Source organism: Lampetra fluviatilis, chromosome 22, assembly GCF_964198595.1.
Source record: "Lampetra fluviatilis chromosome 22, kcLamFluv1.1, whole genome shotgun sequence".
Taxonomy (NCBI): domain Eukaryota; kingdom Metazoa; phylum Chordata; class Hyperoartia; order Petromyzontiformes; family Petromyzontidae; genus Lampetra; species Lampetra fluviatilis.
This window is the reverse complement of record NC_136296.1, coordinates 2073843-2100981: the sequence shown is the minus strand read 5'-3', so window position 1 is coordinate 2100981 and position 27139 is coordinate 2073843. Positions and strand designations below refer to the sequence as shown.

Sequence of the window (27139 nt, the reverse complement as noted above, 5' to 3'; positions counted from 1 at the left end):
TTCGATTGCACCACAAGCAATCATCATCAGGTACAAATGAAAGAGAAAACAAACCTAGTAAACTTAGAAGTATAATGCACACGTGCGTGAGAAGGTTGGCGAGTGAGTCCGTGGATGGCTTCGAGAGCAGCCTGGCGAGTATCTGAAACGATGGAAGTGGGCGAGTAGCTCTACGGGTTTGAGATTGATGGCCACAGTCGCACTGCGGTGTAATGCTTCATAGTCAGCGATGGAGACGATAGCCCCGAGACACGGTGCTTCCCCGAAAGAGCCAGCGCTGTCCAGTGCATCACACCTGTATATTTTTTTAACTGTTCACCGCCTCCCCCCGCCCACCCGAAAGGTGATATCACTGCGGGTCACAGCGGCCGTTCGCGCGGTGCAGGTGCGGAGGTTCAGTCGTGAAGTGCAACTGGCTGGAGATGGCATCACACCGAGCGTTCACGATGAAGACATCATGCGTTGGCATCGTCTTCACGATTCTTCTTCTGCCACGGGTGGCGGTCTCTTCTGCTGTAAGAGATGCACTATTTCGCCGCAGGATGAGTCGCGTGTCCCGTATTGTTATACTGCACAGATGTGTACCGTGGTGCTTTATGGTATAATTATTTAAAGATGGCTGTCTCTGGTGTAGGCCATTCGGTTTCAAAGACAATGCATATATTATCAGAACATGTTTGTTTGCAAGTTCACCAGAAGTACGTGTGTTTAATGCAGACTTGATTACTTGCAAAATGTTTATATTTGGTGTTTGAACATCTAAACACCTGTTCTATTGCCAAAAAGGGTCAAACATATCCTTATTTATCATACATTGATCCTGGCAAAAAGGTCCAATGATACAGAATTGTTTAATGCATTAGGTTTACGTGGAGTTTTCAGAATGTCTGCAAGCTGCACTTACTGCAGTCTAGCGATTAAGTGTTTGACGAAATAACCCAGAATGCGCCCGATCTCTTAGATGTCAGATGCTAAGCAGGTCTAAGCCTGGATGGGCGACTACCATACTTTAAAAAAGCAAATGTCGTAGGCTGCCACGAGGCTATGGTTGTCATAAAAGGACACTCAGAAAAACTAATGTTGTACTGTGCTATGCTGCAATGTCTATGGTTCACGCCTTCATTAACTTGCACTGACCAGCATGTTGAAGTACTGTATTGACAAACACGATAACCTCCATGAGCCACATGGCTTGGTGCAGGAGCCTCCATCCTGTACTGGATGGACAACATGGCTGTATGTATATTTACACTGAGCTGAAATGCCACAGGTGAAGTGGACTTTGACTCGCCAGAAATGCATAAGATTTGTCAAAAATTGTGAACCCAGTTGAGTGCAAGCGTGAAGTCACGCGTTGTGTTCTCCACGAAGCAACATTTTCCAACCACAAAGTGTCTCTGAACTTCATTAGTCATTTGCTTACCGTTCAAAACTGCTGACCATATACAGTACAGAGTTTATACACATACGTGAAATAAGTTACCTGGATTATGGAAGGCGAGGACATGTAACGAAGGGGTCGACAAACATTTCATTGGTGACAAACAGAGAGATAGTAACAGGCACGCGCTTATTGCCCGCGCTCCATCCAGTTTCTGAGGGGTTGCGCAATCAGAGGGGAGGCTGAGCGCGTCGCTGCCTCACCTCTCGTCTCTCCCTGTATTTGCAGCGAAGCTCCGCAAATTTGGCGATTTTGACTAGGAAAAAATGATTGGAATCATATAGAAATTTCATTTATAACACAGATGAGTGGAAAAAGCTTAATATTTATTTTATTATTTACTTTTCGTGACAGCAATTTTCATTGGAGTATGACAGGTGAGGCTCTGCCTCCCCTGCCTCCCCTGACCGCACGTCCCTGGTACAGAACTGTATTCACATGAAAGGCTGGACTGGTGGAACATCGGTTTGCACATTGCACTATTAACCAGGTGACCCACAATTGATTCGTGGCAATGGCAAACAACAGTGGAGAGTGATATCCTAACCGGTTGTGGGTCTTCCTCTTATCCTAATACAGGAGTTACATCAGATATGTGAAATACTGGGGAGTAGCAAGCAGTGTGATTAGATGAGTCAGCAGACGGTTAGATGTCGACTGACATTTTTGCGGCAACCACAGTAAAGATGTGGTACGGCAAATCAAAAAGCTGTCCATCTGCTGGCCTGCTGTACTGTATTTATCGAGTTTTTTCAAGGGAGCTTTACGCAACATGCATTCTCTGCTATGCTAATATATCAGGCCCATGAACAGAACAATGCCACAGTGAAAGGCAATGGAGGGCTGTGGGCAGTGCCGGATTATCCCCGTAGCAAAAGTAGCTACATGTGCTACGGAGCCCGCACTTTCAAGGGCCCCACGCTAAATGCTTTCAAGCTATCAATTCCGGTTCAGTGATTCCACACTTGCTCTATTACTATAGTACTATACTGCCTTCAACTTTTATGAACGATTGGGTGTCTACGGTTAGCGATTTGTCGTATTATCTAGCTGTATAGCAAATTAAAAAATACAATTGCTTTACTGTGCAAGTAACATTTTTTGTGTTTTAACATTTAAGTGTTTTATTATTTAGGGCCCCTTTATAACATATGCTACATGCCCCGCACTAGCTTAATCCGGCATTGGCTGTGGGTCTGACTGAGAGCAATGTAGCCACATGGCGCTGGACCTGAAGTCTCAATGCAGAAGAGAAGTGAGATATCTCAGGCATCATAAGGAGATGTCACATGCAAGGACAGGCTTTTGCACTCAGCATCATGGAAGCAATTGATAGCCGTGATTACCTCATACTGAACATCAGATACCTTGTCTATCCAGCTGTTATAAACACTTTAGGTCAGATTGACACCTACAGCAGTATGACACCTACGTCAAAGAGCACCTTGTTAACCAAACTAAATAATAATATCTTAATGAGATTTATATGGCATCTTTACCAAGGCGCTTCACAGCAATTTCAAATTGTACATAGCATGACAATAATTTGGAAAAAAAATTGGGTTATTGTACGTGGTGTAGTTTTTATGCAGTGAAGCAAGATGGATTGATGAGGGGTTGGTTTAGGCCTGGTCGTAGTTGTGAGCCACAGAAAGCTGGGGGGCTGAAAAGTAATCGGCCAACATTGGGAAGACAAAGGGGAACGGCGAGGGACTGGAGCCAGGAGGGAGAAGAAGGGGGCCACCGCGATCAAGTCCCCCGCACCGCCGACGACGTCCGCAACGTCCGTGCAGTGCAGCAGCGGCGTCCCGGCCGGGCCTGCGACAGATGCGAAGCTTTCCTCCGTGCCCGGCCCGCTGACGCGGTGAAGACCCTCCCGGCAGGAGCTCGACCTCCATCCTTCGGAGTGCACTAAGCCCCGACAATGTCGTGGGGCTGCCGATGCCTCGTCGGCCACATGGCCTGGAAAAGGAGCCGCCCGATGCGGGTGACGGAGCAGCGGCCCACCGGTCACGCGAGGTGGCGCGGAAGTTGCACGGCGCCGGCGTGGCCCGGCGTGGCCCGGCGGGCAACCGCGGCAGCCAGGCCACCGAGAGGACGCCCGGTGGGCGCGGGGGCAGGCAGGGGACGCAGGAGAGGAGCGGCGCCTCCAAAAACGTGGGACAGATGGAAAGCTGACAACAAGGTCACACCAAAATGATTATGCTACGCAAATGTTCCTGCCAGACATCAAATCCCAACTGCAGCTAGCAAGCCAGGTAGATGTTGTCTGAGATCAGTACCTCACAGATAGTTTAAAAGGAGGTACACAGCACGTGAGGGGGAAGGGAGTGCAGGGATCAGTGGAGCCATTCAGTGCAGTTTGCTGAAACTGGCACAGTATGAGTTTATACAGGTAGGAACAACAGGTTCCACAATGCCCACCAGGGATTATTTGTCTGTCTGTCGTGCATATTGGTCTGTCGTGCACTCTGCGCAGTTCATTACCTGCCCATTCCGAAGGAACGTGCTTTTAATTAATTATAATATGGAGCTGTTCTCCTTCCTAGAAACCAGTGCAGCAGCCATGGACGGTGACAAGTAATAACTCAAGTTTGCTATGTACTCATGCCCGAGAGGTCAGGTCTTTCTCCATGCAATTGTAGAGGTGTAATTGTGTATGGGAGCGGATGGCAAACAAACACAAGGGGCGTGGTTAGGGCCGTACACATAGGAGGTGGCCACACCGACGTCCGCACCTGCATCCCCCACGGGCCCCTCCCGGGGGGGCCGCGGACTATAAGAGGGGGTGAGCCGGAGGGCTCGAGGTCGAGGTATCAGCTTTAACCAGCGAAGACGGAAGACCAGCTAGAATAGGCCCCGGAGCTCCCCTGGCTCGCTGTCCTTATCAGGGCCGACCAGGGCAAGCCGGTGGCGTGGCCCCGAGAGCCCAGACTGACGAGCAGGTCTGGGAACTCAGGGGGTCGGATCCCAGCTTGACCAGGGCTGGGACAGGTAGCCTCCCCTAGCTCCCTAGTGGAGGACTTGGGCTTAGGTTAGCGGGGCTTAGATGTTGTGTCTCCCTGTTAGCCGAGTAAGGGGACGTTACCCCTTAGGTCCTGTGTATACTCGCTAACTGTATACAAGTTGTGTTAATAAATAAGTGTGCCTCCGATCCCGTCGTCAAGCCTCCTGAGTAATTACTACATCTGGTGTCAGAAGTAAAACGTCCAAAGATGGACACACGAGGGACGACACGTACCAGGGAGTCGGAGAGGGAGGACACCGCGGCCGAATCACCACCAGAGATGGCCGAGGTCGGATCGGAGCAGCCGGGGCCGAGTACACCCGCGCCGCTACGACAGGAGGGGGGGGATGCGTCGGCCGAGGGACTTCGGCTGGCTCACTCCCGCCTGGCGGAGCTGCTCTACGCCGCGGCCGCCGTGTTGGAGGAGATCACGCGGCTGGGAGCTGGAGGGGCTGCGCGGGAAGACGGCAGCAGCCGACGCACGCCGGCATTTCCCGCCACCCCGACGCGGCTCGCGGTTAAATTTCCCGCCATCACTACAGTGCGAGCAGAGGGCGGGGCCGGCCTGCGTCAGGTGACTGCTGAGGGCCAAGCACGAGCCGTGACATCATCAACGCCGGCCAGCGCGTCAACAACGGAGCGACCGGCGATACCATGCTCACAGCCCGCCCACACTGTAACGTCGGCTGGGAACGAGGGAGCGAGATCCGCAGCCACGGACGTCGCCTTACAACAGCGACTGCCGCCTCTCAAGGAGTTCGTGGGAGCGGCTGGAGATTGGGGCGGCTTCAAAAGGAGGTTCATCGCTCATCAAGAGATGGCGAACTGGACGAACGCCGAGGCACTATGCGCGCTGCCGGCGATGCTGGACGACGACGCCCTGGCTACCCTCACCTCGGCGCCTAAGGAAAAGCGCGCCACGCTGCACCTGGCGCTGCAGCTGCTGTCAGCCGTCTATGGGCCGCCTTCGGACTGCAGGCAGCTGTTCCACGATCGGCATCGGGGCGCCAACGAATCGCCCCTGGCCTTCCGAACGGCTCTCCTGGCCCTGGCAAAGGCAGCTTTCCCTCGGATGGACGAGGAGGGAGTGGACGCCATGGTGGCTGAAAAGCTGCTGCTACTCGCCGATGAGCTGGACATCGCCGTCTTGGCTCAAGACGACGGAGAGATGTCGTCCCTGCTGGTCGCGCGCCACATCCACGGGGGCTTGCGGTCCCTGCGTCGCAAGGCTGCCAAGGGGGTGGCCGGCCATGCCATGGCGGCCACCGCCCTCCCATCAGAGGAGGTCTGCGGGGTGGAGCGGCGGGGGGAATGGAGATCGGCGGCACCGCAGGCTCGGAATGGACCGAGCCGCCAGGAGCAGCCCAGGCCATCTGGGGCGCTCACACGCTGCTACAACTGTGGCCTGCAAGGCCACGTTGCGTCAGGATGCCGGGCTCCCCGTCAGCGCGGAGCGACACCTCGTCAGGACGCCACGCCGTCTCCACCCAAGCTCCAGCAGAGAAATACGGCGAGTCGTGGCACCTCACACGTTTGGCCCATGCACACATCCGACACACACTCACGCGCTCAACTGAACAGGGTTCGAAAATCGCCGCCCATCGCGCGCGATTGTTCTGAAATGCGGCGAGCGCTCCAACCGGGTCAGTGGTCGGAGCTCGCCCATCGTGTCGTTGCTGCGTCGGCGGGATCATTGGTTGTGGTCGGTCATATTGATGGGGTAGAGGTGCGGATTTTAATTGACACAGGGGCATCGGCGACCATTATATCTGATTTGATTTATAACATCCTTCCCGTTCAAAGTCGTCCCTTGCTCCCTGTTGACGTGCCATGCTATGCTGCTAACGGGGGCTCGCTGGGCATTATTGGGCAAATCCGCGCCAAAATTTGCATTGGAGACATTAAATTATCCGGGCCTGTTTTGGTTTCCTCCTCACTCGCGGTTCCGTGCCTGTTGGGGACAGATTTCTTGGCCAAAATGCCCATCCGTATCTTGATTGACCAGGGGTGCATCGAGCTCCCATCGGGCCGACGTGTTACATTTTTGTCTTCCCCCACCACGGAGCGTCGGGCGTTTGCCACCGTGCAGGCGCTCGTGACAAAAACTGTGCGCGTACCCCCGGGGGCTCAGATGCTCGTCCCTCTTAGGTTGCGTCGGCCGTTTGCTAAAGGGGTTGCGGATCGGGGGGTCTTGTTGGGACCATCTCGGGCCGGGGTCAATGGACCCGATTTGCTAGCGGCTCAGACCATGGTGAAAGGGGATGGGGACCCCTTCATTGCAGTCCTTAATGTAGGATCGCGAACGGCCGTGGTTCCTCAAGGGACCGTGCTTGCACACGCAACGCCGGCGCCCTATGAGGAACCACTCGTGGGTCAGGTAACCACCGATCCTCCGTCGCGACCGCATTCGGACTGTGATGACGGATGGCTGGATGCACTTTGCGCGGGATCTGTGGATCTGTCCGACACGCAGCGTGCACAGCTGCGAGTTCTCCTGAAAGAATTTGCCGACGTTTTTAGTAAACACAAATTTGATATTGGTTGTACTAAATTGCTGCGACACCATATTGACACGGGTGACAGCGCGCCAATCCGCCAAAATCCCTTTCGGCTCAGTCCCGCCGAAAAGGATCATGTCAAATCGGCTGTTGATGACATGCTAGCCGCCGATATCATTTCCCCTTCCAACAGCCCGTGGGGCGCACCGATCGTTTTGGTGAAAAAACACGACGGCTCACTGCGGTTTTGTGTCGACTTTCGGCGATTGAACAAAATTTCTGTGGCAGATGCGTACCCGCTTCCTCGAATGGATGAGTCGCTCGATGCCTTGGCGGGGGCGCGATTCTTTTCCACCCTCGATTTACTATCTGGATTCTGGCAGCTTCCTCTGGATGACGAATCAAAACCTAAAACTGCTTTTCGGACACCGCAAGGTCTCTTCCAATTTAACCGCTTGCCGATGGGCTTACATTCTGCGCCGGCAACTTTTCAGCGGTTAATGGAACTGGTCTTGGCAGGCTTACAATGGGATTCGTGTTTAATTTACTTGGACGATGTCATCGTCTTTAGCAAATCCTTCGAGGAACACCTCCAGAGGCTGCGTGCTGTTTTTCTCAAAATGCGGGCTGCCAATTTAAAATTTAAACCGCAGAAGTGCCATTTGCTCCGCGAATCGGTGCGGTATTTGGGTCACATTGTTGGGCGCTCGGGGATATCCACTGATCCCGCCAAAACGGAATGCGTCAGCTCCTGGCCGACTCCCACCTCGGTGGGAGAGGTCAGGAGTTTCATTGGGTTCGCGTCGTACTATCGACGGTTTGTGGCTGACTTCGCTACGATCGCGAAACCATTGCATGCCTTGACGTCCAAAGGAGTCAGGTTTCATTGGGGGCTGGAGGAGGAGGCTGCTTTTCACGCCCTCCGGAATGCCCTGGTGGGGGCTCCGCCGTTGAATTACCCCGACTTCTCACAACCCTTCTTGCTCGATACAGATGCAAGTAACACGGGCATCGGGGGCGTGCTGTCCCAACTCATTGGGGGCGTAGAGCATGTGGTGGCTTACGGTAGTCGGGTACTGTCTCCAGCGGAACAACGGTACTGCGTTACCCGTCGGGAATTATTGGCAATTGTTTATTTCATTCAGCAGTACCGCCCATATCTGTACGGTCGGCGTTTCACCGTCCGTACAGATCATGCGGCCCTACAGTACGCTCTGCGGGTTCAACAACCATCGGGCCAGTTGTCTCGATGGTTGGAGATTCTCCAGGACTACGACTTTGTCACCACATATCGTAAGGGCGTCCGCCACACGAACGCTGACGCCCTGTCACGGTTGCCACCCACTTCGGAGTGCGCTTGCCTCCTGGGTTCGGGGCGTTGTAGGCCCCCGAACGTCACCACCGATTCGGTCCTCGTGGCCGCCGCCGATGCGCCTTTGGCTTCGGGTCCTATCGAGCAAGAAGGGAGGGATTCGTTGCTGGGGTTGTCGGTCGCGGAATGGGGACGCCTCTAAATGGAGGACACCTCCCTCCTCGCTCAGCGCCGTCGCGCAGGGGGGGTTGGGCAGGGGGTGGCGAACATTGACCCGTGGGGGTTGTTCCAGGGTCTTTTAATGCACTGGGACGGAAAAACCCGCCGCCAGCAGCTCGTGGTGCCTGCAGCATTGAGGGGTAAGGTGGTATGGGCTGTTCATGAGCGGCTTCTGCACTTGGGGGTTCACAAGACCTTTGCCACGCTCCAGCTCGATTTCTTCTGGCCGGGCATGGCAAAGGACGTGGGGGATCTCCTGGGGTCGTGCACGCAATGCGCGCAGCGAAAGCCACCAGCTAGGGGGTCCAACCCTCCACTGCAGTCCATAAAGGTTTCACGGGTTAACGAGCTCGTTGCGCTAGACATACTCGGGCCATTTCCCGCTACACCCAGGGGGAATAGGTATTTATTGACAGGGGTCGAATACTTCACGAGATGGCCTATGGCCTGGCCCCTGACCAACCAGTCGGCAGCAGCCATCGCGGAGGCCTTTGTCTAGGGCTATGTCCTCGACAAAGGTGCTCCGGAACGGCTGCTTACTGACCAGGGTAAGAATTTTTCGGGAAAACTCCTCCGCGAGGTGTGCGACCTCTTGGGTACGGAGAAAATTCGGACCTCCCCGTATCACCCTCAAACTGACGGGATGGTGGAACGGCTACATCGGACCATCACGTCTATGCTGTCCCAACAGGTGTCCGAATCCCAGACAGATTGGGACCTTCGCATAGCCGGTGTGTTGCAGGCCTACAGGATGGCTCCCCATGCGGCCACCGGATTTTCCCCTTTCTTTTTAATGTATGGCCGCGAGGCTAACCCCCCTGTGACGACCCAGCTGAAGCTCTCGGCGCCTCAGGCGAAGTCTACCTTGTCCGAACACGTTAAATTTAACATCAGCAAATTGTCTGAGGCGCGGGAAGCGGCCGTGCAAAATTCTGAACTCCGCCAGAAGGCGAACGAGAGGCTTCGGCTGGGGCGGGTACATGTGTTCAAATGGAAACCAGGGGACAGGGCATGGTTGCACTGTCTCCAGGTGCCACTGGCAACCTCGTCAAAGTTGGTACGGCCGTGGCGGGGGCCAGTGGAGGTCGTACAGGTCTTACGGCCGCAATGTGTTCGCGTCAAATGGGGGAGGCGTCGGTGGTACGTGCACCCCTCAAGGTTGAAACCGTTCATTGCGCCGGCCCGTGGTTCACACACACACACGCATGGCCAAACGTGTGAGGGGTCCGCCGACTCCCCGACGTCGCTGCTCTCGCCTAACATGACATCAACTGTTCCATCTCCAGGTGCAACAGGAGTGACGGGTCCACGCCCGCCAACCCCTCCCGGAGGGGTCGGGGGTCACTCGGCAGCGACGCCAGACTCTCTTGCACCCGGACCGTCACCAACCACCACTGAGCGTGCCGGGTCGAGCCCTTGTGACGGGCCCGCCGCGAGAACGCGCGCCAAAACGCGCAGACTATTGTGAGGTCGGCCGTTGGGGGGCCCTTGCGGACAGTGGGGGAGGGGCATCCGGAGCGCGTGTATATATGTTGGGTTTGCGGAATGGGGTATTTATTCGGGAGGGTGCGCCGGGTTATTTTTTTCTCTTTCTTCTTCTACCTGTTCCTGTTGTTGTTGTTGTTATGACTGTTATCGTTCTTGTTAAATTTACGCGAGGCACACACGGTTTTGGGGAGGCATGCACCTTTATTCTGGTTTTGTTGCAGCCGGGGACGGCTGCGAGCTGTACAGGGGGGGGTGATGTAGAGGTGTAATTGTGTATGGGAGCGGATGGCAAACAAACACAAGGGGCGTGGTTAGGGCCGTACACATAGGAGGTGGCCACACCGACGTCCGCACCTGCATCCCCCACGGGCCCCTCCCGGGGGGGCCGCGGACTATAAGAGGGGGTGAGCCGGAGGGCTCGAGGTCGAGGTATCAGCTTTAACCAGCGAAGACGGAAGACCAGCTAGAATAGGCCCCGGAGCTCCCCTGGCTCGCTGTCCTTATCAGGGCCGACCAGGGCAAGCCGGTGGCGTGGCCCCGAGAGCCCAGACTGACGAGCAGGTCTGGGAACTCAGGGGGTCGGATCCCAGCTTGACCAGGGCTGGGACAGGTAGCCTCCCCTAGCTCCCTAGTGGAGGACTTGGGCTTAGGTTAGCGGGGCTTAGATGTTGTGTCTCCCTGTTAGCCGAGTAAGGGGACGTTACCCCTTAGGTCCTGTGTATACTCGCTAACTGTATACAAGTTGTGTTAATAAATAAGTGTGCCTCCGATCCCGTCGTCAAGCCTCCTGAGTAATTACTACACAATCATGTACTGTATGTATGTTGAACTTATTTCGCAGCGTGACTTTATCGAAAGAACCAAGAAGATGAATCCCTGCAGTCATGAAAGCTTTAAATCGAAATTTAGCCAACCGTTCTAAATCATGAGGAGGCCGACACAAATCCTCCCACACGTTGAAGATTATGTGAAACAAGGGCATATCAAGGTGCTAAAATTCACAGTTGATTTGGATGTGCTCATTTTGACAATGACATAATCCCAGTGCCCCAACGTCCCTGAGCTGTGGGTTGCCTTTGGAACTGGAAATAATGTTCCGTGTTTTAGCAGCTCGCGAATAACTGGAGGACTGGTGTGTTCTTTGCCAATGTTTCTTGCATTTACTGGGTGTGACACTGTCATATGTTGGAGGAAGAAGGGAAAAGACTGGGTGGGACACATGGAAAGCTGACAACAAGGTCACACCAAAATGTTTTGCTTTCGGTGCAACACCACAGTATATAAAATACTAGCTGAAGCCGCTGCAGTCACTTGTGGTCTTGCTGTATGACCATACCAGCAGCCAGAAGTGGTGTAAAACAAACTCGCAAAGAAGGGTAGAGCACTTATACTAATAACTATTTCATTAATTTACCAGATAAGGCCCACTGAGCATTAAAGCTCGTTTTCAGATGAGACCTGGCCACAAATTATAGGTCAACGAAGTGGCTTATCATGTGGACATGTTTCTAAATGTGGAGGGGAAAACTGGAGGTTCCGGAGAAGAATCCACGTGACCATGGGGCGAAAGACATGCAAACTCCAAATATACAACAGGAGTCAGTGTTAGGATCGAACCCAGGACATTCTGTATACCAGGCGAGTAGTTAAAATCTCCTAGCCATTGTGGCGCCCCTTAATGACCTTCCTCCTGACAAAGGCAGCACTCATACAGTGCACAGAGAGGGGGCTGCGTGACCAAACTTCTCTACTGCTGGTCCCAGATGACAATTGCAGCTCCAGAGCTTCCATCTCCAAGTGAGTGGGAGTGAACCAGGAATGACAATACATGGCTGGGAAATTTGCTGGACCACTCTTCCAGAAGCTAAGAAAGATTTTAGGCAACTCGAGTGCTGAAACTGCGAGAAGGGCTGCAGGGTACAGTGCAATTGTAAGTGCACTGGACCTTTGTCGTTGTAGGAGAGGTGCTAAAACCTAATGTGTCTATTATAAAAACACCATGCATTCGATAGTTATACAATTGTAATTATTGGATATACTATTTCATCGCGTCTGCATAATGTATTTTTGTTCAAGAAAGTATCACTTTTATAGTGTAAACCTAACAATATGAAGAACATATTCTTTGGGTCTTTCGGTAAAGCCTCGTAGATAGAAAATTATTAGTTTATTTTATCTATCTATCTACGTGGCTTTATCGAAAGACCCAAAGAATATGAATTCCTGCAGTCACGAAAGCTTTAAGTCAAGATTTAATATGAAGTACATCATATTCTTAGGGTTTTTCGGTAAAGTCACGTAGGTAAAAAATTAAAATTAATAAAAGTAAAATAAAATAAAAATCACGACGTTTCGGAGGCAACACAAGCTTCCGTCTTCAGGTGGAACCGTCACAGCCCGACAGCTGTATCAAGTAAATGAAAGATTACAGGAGATACCACTCCGTATATATAATGGTTGAGGGGGGGGGGGGGAAGGGCCAGGAATGGCCCACTTTTTATTATTATGGTAAGGTGCGGTTTGAGACTATGAATAGACTGCATAACAAAAGACTGAGCCTTTATTATGGAGAGGTTCGGTTTGTGACTACGCCTAGCCTACATAACAAAAGTGTGAAAAAAGAAAGCTAAATCTGGTAGGAAGCTAAACCTGGTAAAACAAAACTGGCTGTCCATCAGTAACCTGCAATAGTTTTCTGTCAAATAAGATGGTCCAAATAAGTGTAGTTAAATCTGTGTTGCCTCCGAAACGTCGTGATTTTTATTTTATTTTACTTTTATTAATTTTAATTTTTTACCTACGTGACTTTACCGAAAAAAACCTAAGAATATGAATCCTTGCAGTCACGAAAGCTTCAAATCTAGAATGAAGTACATCAATTATATTATCGTATGTGATCCTTGTATAATTATTATCAACACAAACAACATTGGAATAATACAGCCTCAAGAAGTTTGCAACCCCACAAGTGGATAGAGTCGACCAGATGGAAAACAATTAAATGGATGGTGGCCATCTTGGAAAATATCTGCCCCTTCCACCTCAGGAAAAAAAAGACCTGTGATGGCCTTAGATGTAAACATCGTTCTGAGGGCTAACCCGAGCGGTGTGCCAAATTTCATCCTTGTGTAGTGTTAGTGAGTCAGAGACGAGGTTTGTAGAGGCACCTTCTTTATACTGGTAGGAACGAAGTGGACCAGCCTACAATAGATTATTTCGTCCGTCCGTCTGATGTCCGATTACGTGTAGCAACATCGCCCCCTACTGAAAACACTTGGCATGACCCTACAAAAACCTTTAGACTCTGTGAGGCTTTCCTGGCTAAACAAGTGTAACATTCCCTTATAATTCCCTCAGATAGCTTTTAATTAAAACATTTAAATTAATGAGGCTTTCCTGGCTAAACACGTGTAACATTCCCTTATAATTCCCTGAGATAGCTTTTAATTAAAACTTTGATATTAAATAAAAAACTCACAGCGCCCTAAAGCCTACAGCTAGGCCTAAAGCCTAGAACTAGGCCTCACAGTCTCCCTTCGTATCGTACCCCCACATGTGTGAAAGAGAGTTAATGTTTAACAATGTTACATTCCCTGATGTTTTAAAATAGAAACATTTACATTTAAAGCTTTTACATTAATAATTAAAACATTTAAATTATACATTAATAATTATAATTAAAACCTTGAAATTAAATAAAAAAACTCACAGCGCCCTAAAGCCTACAGCTAGGCCTAAAGCCTAGAACTAGGCCTCACAGTCTCCCTTCGTATCGTACCCCCGCGTGTGTGAAAGGGAGTTAATGTTTAACAATGTTACATTCCCTGATGTTTTAAAATAGAAACATTTACATTTAAAGCTTTTACATTAATAATTAAAACATTTAAATTATACATTAATAATTATAATTAAAACCTTGAAATTAAATAAAAAAACTCACAGCGCCCTAAAGCCTACAGCTAGGCCTAAAGCCTAGAACTAGGCCTCACAGTCTCCCTTCGTATCGTACCCCCGCGTGTGTGAAAGGGAGTTAATGTTTAACAATGTTACATTCCCTGATGTTTTAAAATAGAAACATTTACATTTAAAGCTTTTACATTAATAATTAAAACATTTAAATAATACATTAATAATTAAAACATTTAAATTATAAATTAGGTCACAGCGCCCTAAAGCCTACAGCTAGGCCTAAAGCCTAGAACTAGGCCTCAAAATCTCCCTTCGGATCGTCCGATTAGGTGTAGCAACAGCGCCCCCTACTGCAAACACTTGGCAGGACCCTACAAAAACCTTTAGACTCAGTGGGGCTTTCCTGGCTAAACAAGTGTAATAATACATTATGTTTATATTCTTTGGTTATTCGTTCCTACCAGCCCACCCCGCAGGGTCCTGTTTGAGCACACACGCTGTCGCCTGCACACTCTACAATTGCTAGCCTATACACACTAGCCATCTAACACCGACGGCGCTAACGGAGACAGCCAACAACTATCTAGCAGTGCAATATCGAGTGAATACAACAGCGACGATGGCGACGAGGCTACAGCAATGACGAGACGATCCAATCCCAGAACCGGCAGCCTCGAGCTCCAGCTCTCGGCCCCTCTTATGCGACCAGCGCGGTCTGGCTCTGCCCTGGCCGCGTCTCCCTTTTCGAACCCATGAGCAGGTTCCAGGCGCTTCCAGGTAGGGCCCTCCATGACCCTTGTCCCATTTCCTCCACCCTGCCGACACACACACCGTGTATATGCTCACCGGCGTGTGTACTGTTTGTCCACCACAGTTGCCGCTGCTGGTCACCAGCCGGCGCTATTAGACTACACTTGTATCACCAAACCCACAATGTATTCACACGTATGCTGCACTCTAAGGAACAACCATCATAACCACCATGGAGTGAGGCCTTTGACCAGCAGCAGATTGACAACATTTCATAAATAACTCATGTTATATACGTGAAGCATGAACATGTTGAATGAAGAAATAAATATCTCGTTAAAGAATTGTTTCATGTTGTGATCTTCTCTTGAAAGCTGATCCCTGGTGCCTACACTAACGGCTCCCGAGATGCGGAGGGCCAGTGTGTGTGTCACGTCTATCTGCCGGACCCCGTCTTCCCGGCCGACACGGTGGAGCAGCTGCAGCTCCGTACTCAGACGCTCGCAACGGCCGTCACGCTCGAGTCACAGAAGGTGACCTCTTCATGTTTCACCAGGATATGGGAAACAGCCTATTTAAGACAACATGAAATGTCACTGCGTTTGTATTCATGCATGTAGTGTTGTAGAGGCCTCTGATGGGTTCTGAGGCTGTGCCACGTGTTGTTCGGCTCGATGTCTGAGGTTTAGTTTCACATGCTGGGAGCTCCTTCACAAACTGAATTCTAAAGTCGAGTTCCCATTTGTGGATTAAAATGTGGGATAAGAACAAGTATTTCCTTATAATTTGTATACCGTTTCTCTTACGCCGTTTCGAATCTTACTACAATCGCAAACTTGCCAGAGTTTACGGGCACTTTCTCTACTCCAGAGCAGTAGAAGCAAATAAACAGGAAATTCTACAGCACTGCCAACAACACAGTTCCATACATTTCATATAAATCGTTGTTTGTTAAGTGAACACGTGTAAAAGATCGATTAAAATGCGTTGGAAGGAGATAATATTTCAACTACGCCTACAGGTGGCAGAGAACCACGCCATGCTAGTGCGCTACACGGCGCTGCTGCGGAACCTGACGGTGCGCGTGGAGCGAATGGAGCAGGGCCATGACCGCTACACAGAGCTGGACTTTGAGCTGCTGCGGGTGGAGATCAGGGAGATGGAGCAGCTGGTGCAGCAGCTGAAGCTGGAGGTCTCCAGCGCCACGCTCGATCATCTCCACCTCTGGGTCAGTCGCACAGTCCTTGAGCAATCAAAGTTTAATGTCAACTCTTTTGTGACTGTCAGATGTCCTATTTGGCCCTCAGTAAGGAAAAAGGTTACCCACCCATGATCGAAAAGAGCTAATTTTTTCTTTTTATGTCGTATAATAACAGCTGTTTCCAGACATTTGCCAACACTTTCCTATAATGTGTTTTTAAACATGATTTATTCACTTATTTCAACATTTCGGCCACACAATAAACCCTAAATATTCACAGGAGACACAATTGTGGTTTTGCGTAATCCGCGACGAATTTATCGTAGCGCCGTTTGAAATTCACGGGGTTACATTTTGATTCTTCGCGGCCGTAGCTCGTGACAAGTTGACAAGGAGTCGTGAGGCGTGGGAGCGCTGAAGTTGACCCCACGACGCTGCTTCTCCCTCTAACTCTGCCCTTGTCTGCTGCAGTTTGACACGCGAGTGCTTTCCTTTGCATTTTTTGGAAATGTTTTTAAAATTGAATAATATTCATTAATGTATTCATTGATATTTGCACTTTTAAATATATTTATATTCATCCTTATTCAAGGTAAGTTAAAAAACACAATAATACTATACAATATATGTATTAATTTTCGAACTAAAGACGGTCACCGCATCATGTGCTTTCAGATGCACTTCTGCGGCCGTCTGGAACGCTCTTCTTTCCAATACTAGTGTAATATCGTTGAGGACTCTTGGACGCCGGGGTTGGAGGCACACGTATTTATTCCGCGTCAGTTGGCACAATCACGGACATACAACACTGGAGGGGGTATCGGCCCCCTCACCCGGCTAGCTGGGGATACACTTGCTAGCTATGCCTAACCTACCTCCTAGTCATCCACTAACGGGCTAGGGGAGGCTATCTGGCCCGACACTGGTAAGTCGGGCTTACGGTACCCGGAGTCCCAGACCAGCTCTGATAAGAGCACCGGCTCTGGCTCTCGGGACCACGCCGCTGGCTCGGTCCTGTGCGGCCCTGATAAGGGCGGCGATCCAGGGGAGTCCAGGGCTCTATCTGGACGATCTTCGGTCTTCACTGGTTTAGCTTTACATATCTCCGTGAGCCCTCCGGCTCATCCCCTTTTATACCAAACCCCCCGCTGAGGGGTGGGGCCCCGGGGGATCCCAGCTCCGAGTCAGCCCCCCAGGCTGCCCGATGCGGACGTCGCTGGGAGCACCTGCCCGTGCACCGACATAGCCACGCCCACTGTGTTTCTTTCCCATCTGATCCCATTGTATACAGCCCCTCCGTAACACCCCTACATCACCCCCCCCTGTACAGCTCGCAGCCGTCCCGGCTGCAAAAAAAACAACAATAAAAGTGTATTTACCCCTTGAACCCGCGTGTGCCTCACAATTTTTTTTCCAACAATAACAATAACAAGAACACCAACAAGAACCGCAACAGCAAGAAGAGAATTAACCCGGCGCACCCCCCCTGAATAAATACGAATACCGTAAGAGCACCCTATATCCAATATGTAGGAGAACACACCACACATACAACACACAATGAATACAACATATGTACAATCCAGTGTGCAGGAACCACACCACCCGCACAACACACAATGAACACAACATAAGTACATTTTTCCGGCCCTCACAAAAGTCTGCGCATTTTTGCGCGCGTTCTTGCAGCGGGCCCGTCACACGGGGCAACCCCGGATGGCGGACTGTCGGGTGGCAACTGTCCGTCTCCGAGTGAGTGTCTTTTTGATGCCGCGAGACCCTCGGCATCCCCAGGAGGGGTTGTCGGGCGTGAGTCCGTCACTCCTGGTGCACCTGGGGGCGGGACAGCCGGCAACACGTTAGGTGAGAGCAGCGGAGACGGACCCTGTGAGTCGGTCGACCCCCCACATGTTTGGCCACCCGTGTGAGAAGTGGGAATTCGTACCGCAACGAAGGGTTTTAATCTGGACGGGTGCACAAACCACCGCCGCTTCCCCCATTTGATGCGTACGCACTGAGGCCGCAAAACCTCAACCACCTCCACAGGGCCCCGCCACGGCCGCACCAGTTTAGAGGAGGTTGCAAGCGGTACCTGTGGACAGTGCAGACATGCCTTGTCCCCCGGCTTCCACTGCAGCATGTGCGCCCGACCCAGTCTGAGCCTCTCATTAGCTTTCTGACGGAGGTCAGAATTTTGCATAGCAACATCCCGTGCCTCTGTTAATTTAGCAAGATTAAATTTAACATGGTCGGCCAATTTAGTTTTACCCTGCGGCGCGGGGATCTGCAGCTGGGCCCGAACAGGCGGGTCAGGTTCGCGGCCATACATCAGGAAGAAGGGGGAAAATCCCGTTGCCGCATGGGGGGCCATTCTATATGCTGCCAAGACCCCTTGAATTTGCAGGTCCCAATCGGTCTGTGAGTCCAAAACCTGCTGTGACAACATCGACGTGATGGTTCGATGCAAACGCTCGACCATCCCGTCAGTTTGCGGGTGATACGGGGAGGTACGAATTTTTTTCGTGCCCAGGAGCTCACAGACTTGTTGGAGTAGTTTGCCGGAAAAATGTTTGCCCTGGTCGGTCAGCAGCCGCTCCGGAGCACCTTTGTCCAGGACGTATCCCTGGACAAAGGCCTCCACGATGGCTGCTGCCGACTGGTTGGCAAGGGGCCAGGCCATAGGCCAGCGCGTAAAGTATTCCACACCGGTCAACAAATATCTATTGCCCCTGGGGGTGGCGGGGAATGGGCCCAGAATATCCAGCGCGACAAGCTCGTTGACTCTGGAGACTTTGATAGATTGCAAAGGCGGGTTAGACTCCCGTGCTGGTGGTTTCCGTTGCGCACACCGAGGGCATGACCCCAACAGATCCGCGACATCCCTTGTCATGCCCGGCCAAAAAAAATCAAGCTGGAGCAAGGCGAGGGTCTTTTGGGTCCCCAGGTGGAGGAGGCGCTCATGAGCGGCCCACACCACCTTACCCCGCAACCCAGAAGGGACCACCAGCCGGTGTCGATGGGATCTCCCGTCCCAATGCATTAGCATACCCTGGACCATTTCCCATGAGTCGGCATCACCCCTCCCCCGCCCAGCACCCCCGACGCGACGACGCAACGCGAGGAGGGAGGTATCCTCCATCTGGAGGCGCCCCCATTCAGTGACATGCAACCCCAACAGGGAATCTTTTCCCTGTTGTGCGATCGAATTCGTCATTGACGCTGCGTCGTCGGTGGCCGCCAAGACCGGAACGGATATCTGACCCGGAGGCCTGCAACGTCCCGACCCCAGGAGGCATGCACATTTGGAGGTGGTTGGCATGCGCGACAGAGCGTCCGCATTGGTGTGGCGAACGCCCTTACGGTACCATCGAGACAATTGTCCCGATGGTTGTTGAACTCGCAGGCCGTACTGTAGTGCTGCATGATCTGTACGGACGGTGAAACGCCGACCGTACAGATACGAGCGGTACTGTTGGATGAAATTGACAATTGCCAACAGTTCCCGACGGGTGACACAATATCTTTGCTCCGCTGGAGACAACACCCGACTACCGTACGCGACTACCCGTTCTACGCCGTCAACCACCTAGGAAAGCACGCTCCCAATACCCGTGTTGCTCGCATCGGTGTCGAGCAAAAAGGGTTTAGAAAAATCGGGGTAAACCAAGGGAGGAGCTTTTACCAGAGCGTCCCGAAGGGAGCGGAAAGCAGCCTCCTCCTCCTGTCCCCAATGAAACCGGACCCCCTTTGACGTCAAAGCGTGTAGGGGCTTCGCAATCATCGCAAAATCCGCGACAAACCGTCGGTAATACGACGCGAATCCAACGAAACTCCTGACCTCTCCCACAGAGGTGGGAGTCGGCCAGGAGCTGACGCACTGCGTTTTGGCGGGATCGGTAGCAATACCTGAGCGTCCGACGATATGTCCCAAATAACGCACAGATTCGCGTAACAGATGACATTTTTGGGGTTTAAATTTCAAATTAGCAGCCCGCATTTTGAGGAAAACCGCCCGCAACCTCTGGAGATGTTCGTCAAATGTTTTGCTAAAGACGATAACGTCATCCAAATAAATCAAGCACGAGTCCCATTGCAATCCAGCCAAAACCAATTCCATCAATCGCTGGAAAGTTGCCGGCGCTGAGTGGAGTCCCATCGGCAACCGGTTGAATTGGAACAGGCCGTGCGGTGTACAGAATGCAGTTTTAGGATTTGAATCATCGTCCAGAGGAAGCTGCCAGAATCCCGAAAGCAAATCCAATGTGGAGAAGAATCGCGCTCCCGCCAAGGCGTCAAGCGATTCGTCCATCCGTGGGAGCGGCTATGCGTCGGCAACAGAAATTTTGTTGAGGCGACGAAAATCGACGCAAAAACGCAACGAGCCGTCCTGTTTCTTAACCAGGACGATCGGCGCTCCCCAAGGGCTGGTAGAGGGAGAAATGATGTCGGCGGCTAACATGTCATCAACGGCCGATTTGACATGGTCCTTTTCGGCGGGACTTAACCGAAAAGGATTCTGGCGTATTGGCGCGCTGTCACCTGTATCAATATGGTGACGCAGCAGATTAGTACAGCCCAAATCGAATTTGTTCCGACTGAAAACGTCGGAAAATTCACGCAGCAGTGTTTTAAGCTTTTGATGCTCTAAATCCGACAGGTCCGTCGATCCCGCACAAAGCGCCTCGAGCCACCCTTCATCGCTGTCCGAATGTGGTCGCGGCAGAGGGACAGTGCTTACGTGATTCGCGACGGGTTCCTCACAGGGCACCGGCGTTGCGTGAGCAAGCACGGTCCCCTGTGGAACCACCACTGTCTGCGACCCCACATTGAGGACCGCGATGAAAGGATCCCCGTCCCCTTTAACGATGGTCTGGGCCGGAATTAAATGAGGTCCGCTAACCCCGGCCCTAGACGGCCCCAGCAGAACCCCCTGGTCCCCAATGCCTTTAGCGAAGGGCCGACGAAGTTTAAGAGGCACCAACATTTGTGCCCCCGGCGGTACGCGTACCGTTCTATCGACGAACGCCGGTACCGTCGCGAACGCCGTCCGACCCGCAGCGGGGGACGGCAGAAACGCCATGCGTCGGCCCGACGGGAGCTCAATGCAGCCCTGGTTGATCAAAATACGAATCGGCATTTTGCCCAGGAAGTCCGTCCCCAGCAGGCACGGAACCGCCAGCGAGGAGGAAACAAAAATCGGCCCAGATAATTTGATATCACCGATACAAATTTGCGCTCGAATTTGTCCAATGATGCCAAGTGAGCCCCCGTTAGCAGCATAGAATGGAACGTTAACGGGCAGCAAAGGACGGCTCTGGACAGGAAGAATATTGTAAATTAGTTCTGAAATGATGGTCGCCGATGCTCCCGTATCGACCAGGATGCGCACTTCAACCCCGTCGATGTGCCCCACAACGGCTGACGACCCCGACGATGCGGCCACAACGCGATGGGCCAACACGGACCACTGGCTGGGTTCGATATGAGTCCCCACAGTGGTGCGTGTTGGCGCGACGGTGTGCAATGTCGGCCCCCCGTTCGCTGCGGTGTGCGAGTGTGTGACGGGTGTGTGCGTGGGCTAAACATGAGGGGTGCCGCGACTCGCCGGGTTATGTTGATGGAGCTTGGGAGGAGGGCCGGCGTCCTGTCCAGGCGTCGTCCCGCGCTGCCGAGGAGAGCGGCACCCCGAGGCGACATGGCCCCGGATGCCGCAATTGTAACAGCGCGGGAGCGCTGGCGACGATGATGGATGGTCGAGGCGGCTCGACCCGTCCCGGCCCACCCGTACTCCCTCTCTCTGCTACAGTTGACGATCGACGGCGCAAATTTCCTCCGCCGGGAGTGTGGCTGCAGCCACAGCACGCCCGGTCGCTGCCTTGCTGGCCTTCCGTCGCTGCGAGAGTAGGTTGGCGTGGAGGAGTCGTGCAGCCTGGAGGGAACACATTTCTGCGTCGTCCTGTGCCACGACGACGATGTCTAAGTCGTCCGCCAGCAGGAGGATCTTCTCGGTTACCATAGCGTCCACGCCTTCGTTGTCCATTCTTGGGAAGGCCGTCTTTGCTAGTGCCAGGAGACTCGTACGATACGCCAGGGGCGACTCCTTTGCACCTCGCTGGCGATCATAAAAGAGCTGCCTGCAGTCCGACGGTGGTCCGTAGACTGCAGCCAGCATCTGCAGTGCCATCTGCAGCGTGGAGCATTTGTCCTTCGATGCCGATGTAAGAGTGGCGAGGGCGTCGCTGTTGAGGAGCGCCGGCAGCGCGCGGAGAGCCTCGGCATCTGTCCACTGCGCCATTTCCTGGTGCGCGAGGAAGCGCTGCTGGAAGCCGCCCCAGTCGCCATCCTCGCCAACAAACTCCTTGAGTGGAGGTAGCCCTTGGTGCAACGCAGCGGCCGCCGTGGAAGGTCGCTCTCCATTGTCACCGTCACTCTGCTCAGCTTCGGCGCGAACGACGGATGGCATCGCCGGTCGCACCAGTGGTGATGCTCTGTCCGCTGGTGATGACGCGGCAGCCACTGTACGTCCGACGTCGGACGTGAGGCTCAGGCTGGCCACGCCCTCAGCAGCTGCTGCGGCGATGGCGGGAGATTCGAAGTCGGCCTCCGTCGAAATGGCGGGAAGGCGCACTGGTCGTCGGCTGTCGTCGCCCCGTGGCGGTCCACCAGCCCCCAGCCGTGTGATCTGTTCCAGCGTGGCGGCAGCAGCGTACAGCAGCTCCGCCAGTTTTGCGTGGGCCTGCCTCAGTCCATCTGTCGACGGATCTCCCCCATCCCAATGCTGCGGTGTGGATGCATCCGGCCCCGGCTGCTCGATGCCTTCTTCAGCCGTCTCGTGCTCCACAACTGCATCGGTGTCCTCCGCCTCCGGTACCCCGGCTCGAGCTGTCCGGCGCGTGTCCATGTTCGTGGTTGTTCACTTCTGTCACCAGATGTAATATCGTTGAGGACTCTTGGACGCCGGGGTTGGAGGCACACGTATTTATTCCGCGTCAGTTGGCACAATCACGGACATACAACACTGGAGGGGGTATCGGCCCCCTCACCCGGCTAGCTGGGGATACACTTGCTAGCTATGCCTAACCTACCTCCTAGTCCTCCACTAACGGGCTAGGGGAGGCTATCTGGCCCGACACTGGTAAGTCGGGCTAACGGTACCCGGAGTCCCAGACCAGCTCTGATAAGAGCACTGGCTCTGGCTCTCGGGACTACGCCGCTGGCTCGGTCCTGTGCGGCCCTGATAAGGGCGGCGATCCAGGGGAGTCCAGGGCTCTATCTGGACGATCTTCGGTCTTCACTGGTTTAGCTTAACATATCTCCCCGAGCCCTCCGGCTCATCCCCTTTTATACCAAACCCCCCGCTGAGGGGTGGGGCCCCGGGGGATCCCAGCTCCGAGTCAGCCCCCCAGGCTGCCCGATGCGGACGTCGCTGGGAGCACCTGCCCGTGCACCGACATAGCCACTCCCACTGTGTTTCTTTCCCATCTGATCCCATTGTATATAGCCCCTCCGTAACACCCCTACACTAGGAAGCCACTGGACTTATGCACTTTTAAATCATCTAGATTGACGAACTAATTTCTTTAGAACTACTTTTTGTGTTTAGTTTGTTGTCCTTCTCCCGCACCTCCGATTAGCACGATTGGCTATGTACAGTGCAAAAGAAGTCCAACATACTTACAATAAATACACATGTTTATGTTTAAACGTAATATATTTTATACCCCACCTAATTTTCCTGATAAGCTTCAAGTAGCAATAGTCACGGACATAATATTCACGCCAGTAATGTATCCCATGTGAATATTATTGTATTATCGAAGCTCAAGCTCAGCCATTATTACCAAGTTTTAGCAGTTTCACTTCTCTATTTAACTTTCCAATGATTTTACAACTCAGCAATCGCCACTCTTTGATGTGTTTTTTCCTTCTGTCTGATGTCGCAATGATTCTGCTGTGATGTTGTGATTCCTTCTTGTTCAAAAAATTGCTTAATTAGCTCCACTACACTTCCAGGAATTGTTCACTGAATATTAAATCCCTCATTGATATCATCTTGTTTCTGGAAAGTATGAACCTTACTATCTGCCACTTGTGTTTTCCATGTCCACTAGTGGAAATTAATTTTCATTATAGAATAGATTATCCCTTTCATATATGGCCAGTTAATATATGAAGACGAGTAATCTGAAAGAAGAGGAAATATTGCTTTTATCTGTTTATCCATGGCACACACAAAATTAAGTTTCTGGCAACTCCTGTTATCCGTGACTATGTTTTGGATGAGAGGTGTCGTGTGGAAAAACTCCTCAATATCCAAGTTTATCCACAGGTGCTTGCTGCAAGATTGAGTGGTAATGATGATGGTGGAGGTGATGATAAAGTGGATGTTGGTGTTGATGATTTAATTATGATGAATGATTATGATGAATTGATGAAGGTTCGTGCTGTTTATGGTTCTGATGTGCACCATTTCTGTCGAGCATCTCACTGGGCTTGAGCAACATCTCCCGCCGTGCGCTGCCTCAGTCTCTCATGTTGCCAGTGATGGTGGTGGTGGTGATGATAACGATGTTGACAGTAATGATGATGTTCAAAAGATGGTGGTGGTGATGAAGATGATCTTCACTGTGCGTGGCCTCGCTCTCTGGCTGTTACTTGCGCAGTCAATTATGCCACACTGGGCAACAAACAGAACAACACAAGTATAACCACCTAAGAGATGGTGCGATGAAAAAAGTTCAAGTACAGGAGTGAGATGAATCGCGGTATAGCAGGACCGTGAGGAATGGCAGGGCCTCATATCCCATTATATTTTATTGGTTGAATTATGCCAATGGTTTGTAAACGACAGAACAAACTAGACTGTCATGCTCTTTTATCACATACAAACATGGTACACCTCGAGTATTTGTTGCAATGTAAAACTATGGTGTTGATGTTCAACATGAATAAAAATGTGTTGCATTAATTATGTCCTGGCCAACAGATCCAGAACGTCAGCGTGGTGGTGAACACGCTGGAGGCCTACGACAGGAACAACGTGCTGCTCATCCGGCGCCAGGTGGACACTCTGCGCAAGCGCCTGGAGAACTGTCAGGAAGAGACCAACGCTACAATGCGGCTACCCAGCATGACGCCATCCCGGACCCCCAGCAATAACCTAACGCAGCCCCGCAGAAACAAGCCAATCCAGCACCCCAGCAACGTGGCAGGCCAGCCTTCCATTGGTGAGTCCCATAAACAAGCGAATTTGAACCTTGCAGTGAAACATTTGTGTGTGCTGTGTATATTATGTTACCTGGAGTAGTAGCATCATAACGTTCATACAATATTACTACTAATGTGTACCTTTTGTTTCCATGTATCTCTCTTGTTTATCTTGTTCTCATCTCACTAAATATAATCTCATGTCTGCAGCTCTCTCACCTCTTTCTCTTGTTCATATCTCTTTCATCTCACAAATCTGTATCTCTCTACATCTCAATGAGCCACATTTCTTAACAGGGCTATAACTTGGTCGGCCGGTCTACGCTCCACCAGTCGAAGAACCCCTTGTTAAATAAAGGTGCTTATTCATGTCACATGACTAATCACGAGGCATGAAATTATTAATCCCATGCAAATATGATGAATTGTCACGATTATTCTTGGATCCGATTATTATTATTTTGATCATTATTGGATCAAAGATTATTGTATGTCTCAGTTTACAATACTGTTTGTAATGTTTCATTATTTTGTTCTGGAATGCTTGTGTTTTTATCCTAAATATAATTTATATGAGCATATAATGCAGCGATGGCCAATAGGTGAATTGCAATCCATGGGTGGGCTTCAAAATAGTTTTGGATCTCATTACAAATCAAATACTGTATTAGCATAAGCATAACACAGTTTTCATTATGGCTGATGAAAAATAAAAATTATCGTCCAAGAATCCATACATTAAAAAAGCAATAGCTTCTACTAATAGATGGCGCTAGTCGTATTATATTACGCTGTAGCAATTATAATATAATGTTTATCCACCTCTATATTACTTTAAAAAACAGCCTTACAATTCATATGCAGTACAGGAGGAAACATGTTTAGTATGACAAATGGAATCTAGTTACATGAATAAAGTAACTTCACTTGTTTAAAAAAGAATATATATGCTTGGGCAGTACACGGTTAAATCCGGTAATTGTTGGCAATAGCTTTCGGGTGCATCGTGAAGCCTGTTGAGATCCACCAAAGTGCATCCCAGTGCTTGGTGTATTGGCCACCGCTTATAAAAAGTAACCAATTGAACATAACATTAACAAACAACTTGAATCAATTTAAATTGATTCATAAGACAAACAATTAAATGTATATATCATTACCATAAATATAGACTTGAATTGATAACTAATTAGATGCTTACTAAATATACAATGTCCTTTAATTACATGGTGTGTGTATTTCAGCCGATTTTGAAGGCAAATTTCACATCTGATGTTCTCGGCATTCAAACAAGAACTTTTTTTTTGTCCTTACAGGAGCGTGCAGGCATGGTGGTTTGCAGAATGCCAGTGCATCACATATTCACGGGCTGAACTGGCAAGGTGTAGGGGCCATATACGGAGCTTTTGGGAAGGATCCACTCCCAGCCAGGGGACGTGAAGACATGTACTGGGTGATGTCCAGCAGCGCAAATTCTTTTACTTCATTTCAGCTATATGCCAACTACCGGGCAATGCAGACCTTCGTGAAAATGGAACAAAGACAAATGCAATGTAACTACGATTGTGGCCATGGTATGGACGTAGTGGTATACAAAAACAATTTCTTTTACAGATGCAGTACAGGTAACGTGATGTGTAAATACAGTCTCTCAACATTTTCCATTAAACGGGCACAACTACCTCAAGCTGCAGGAAACAACAAATTCCCTTACCTGGGCTCGGCCTACTCTGATATGGATTTCTGCGTGGATGAGCAAGGTCTGTGGGTCATTTACTCAAACGATAGCAAAGTTTCACTTGCTAACATTAACGATGATTCTTTGCAAGTTATCAACACGTGGACCACTTCACAGTACAAACCATCAGTCAGCAATGGCTTCATGGTGTGTGGAGTCCTGTACCTCACTCGCACGTTTAGCCTTGAGGCTGAAGAGATCTACTTTGCATTTGACACCAACACTAACCAGGAGAGGTCTTTGAGCATCGTAATTGATAAGCCCTTGGAAAAGATGAGCAGCCTTAGCTATAACCCAGCCGATCACAAGCTGTACATGTATAATCAAGGATATTTAGTCACCCATAAATTGTCATTTAAACACGTATGA

General features: G+C 50.9%; 1 protein-coding gene across 1 annotated transcript; it reads left to right on the top strand.

Moving 5' to 3' along the window:
• Positions 1-422: 422 nt before the first annotated feature.
• On the top strand, positions 423-27139 carry LOC144938609 (olfactomedin-4-like). Its single transcript, XM_078866597.1, has 5 exons — positions 423-515; positions 14999-15157; positions 15646-15852; positions 24812-25052; positions 26349-27139. The coding sequence occupies exons 1-5, from the start codon at positions 423-425 to the stop codon at positions 27137-27139; spliced, it is 1491 nt and encodes a 496-aa protein (XP_078722723.1).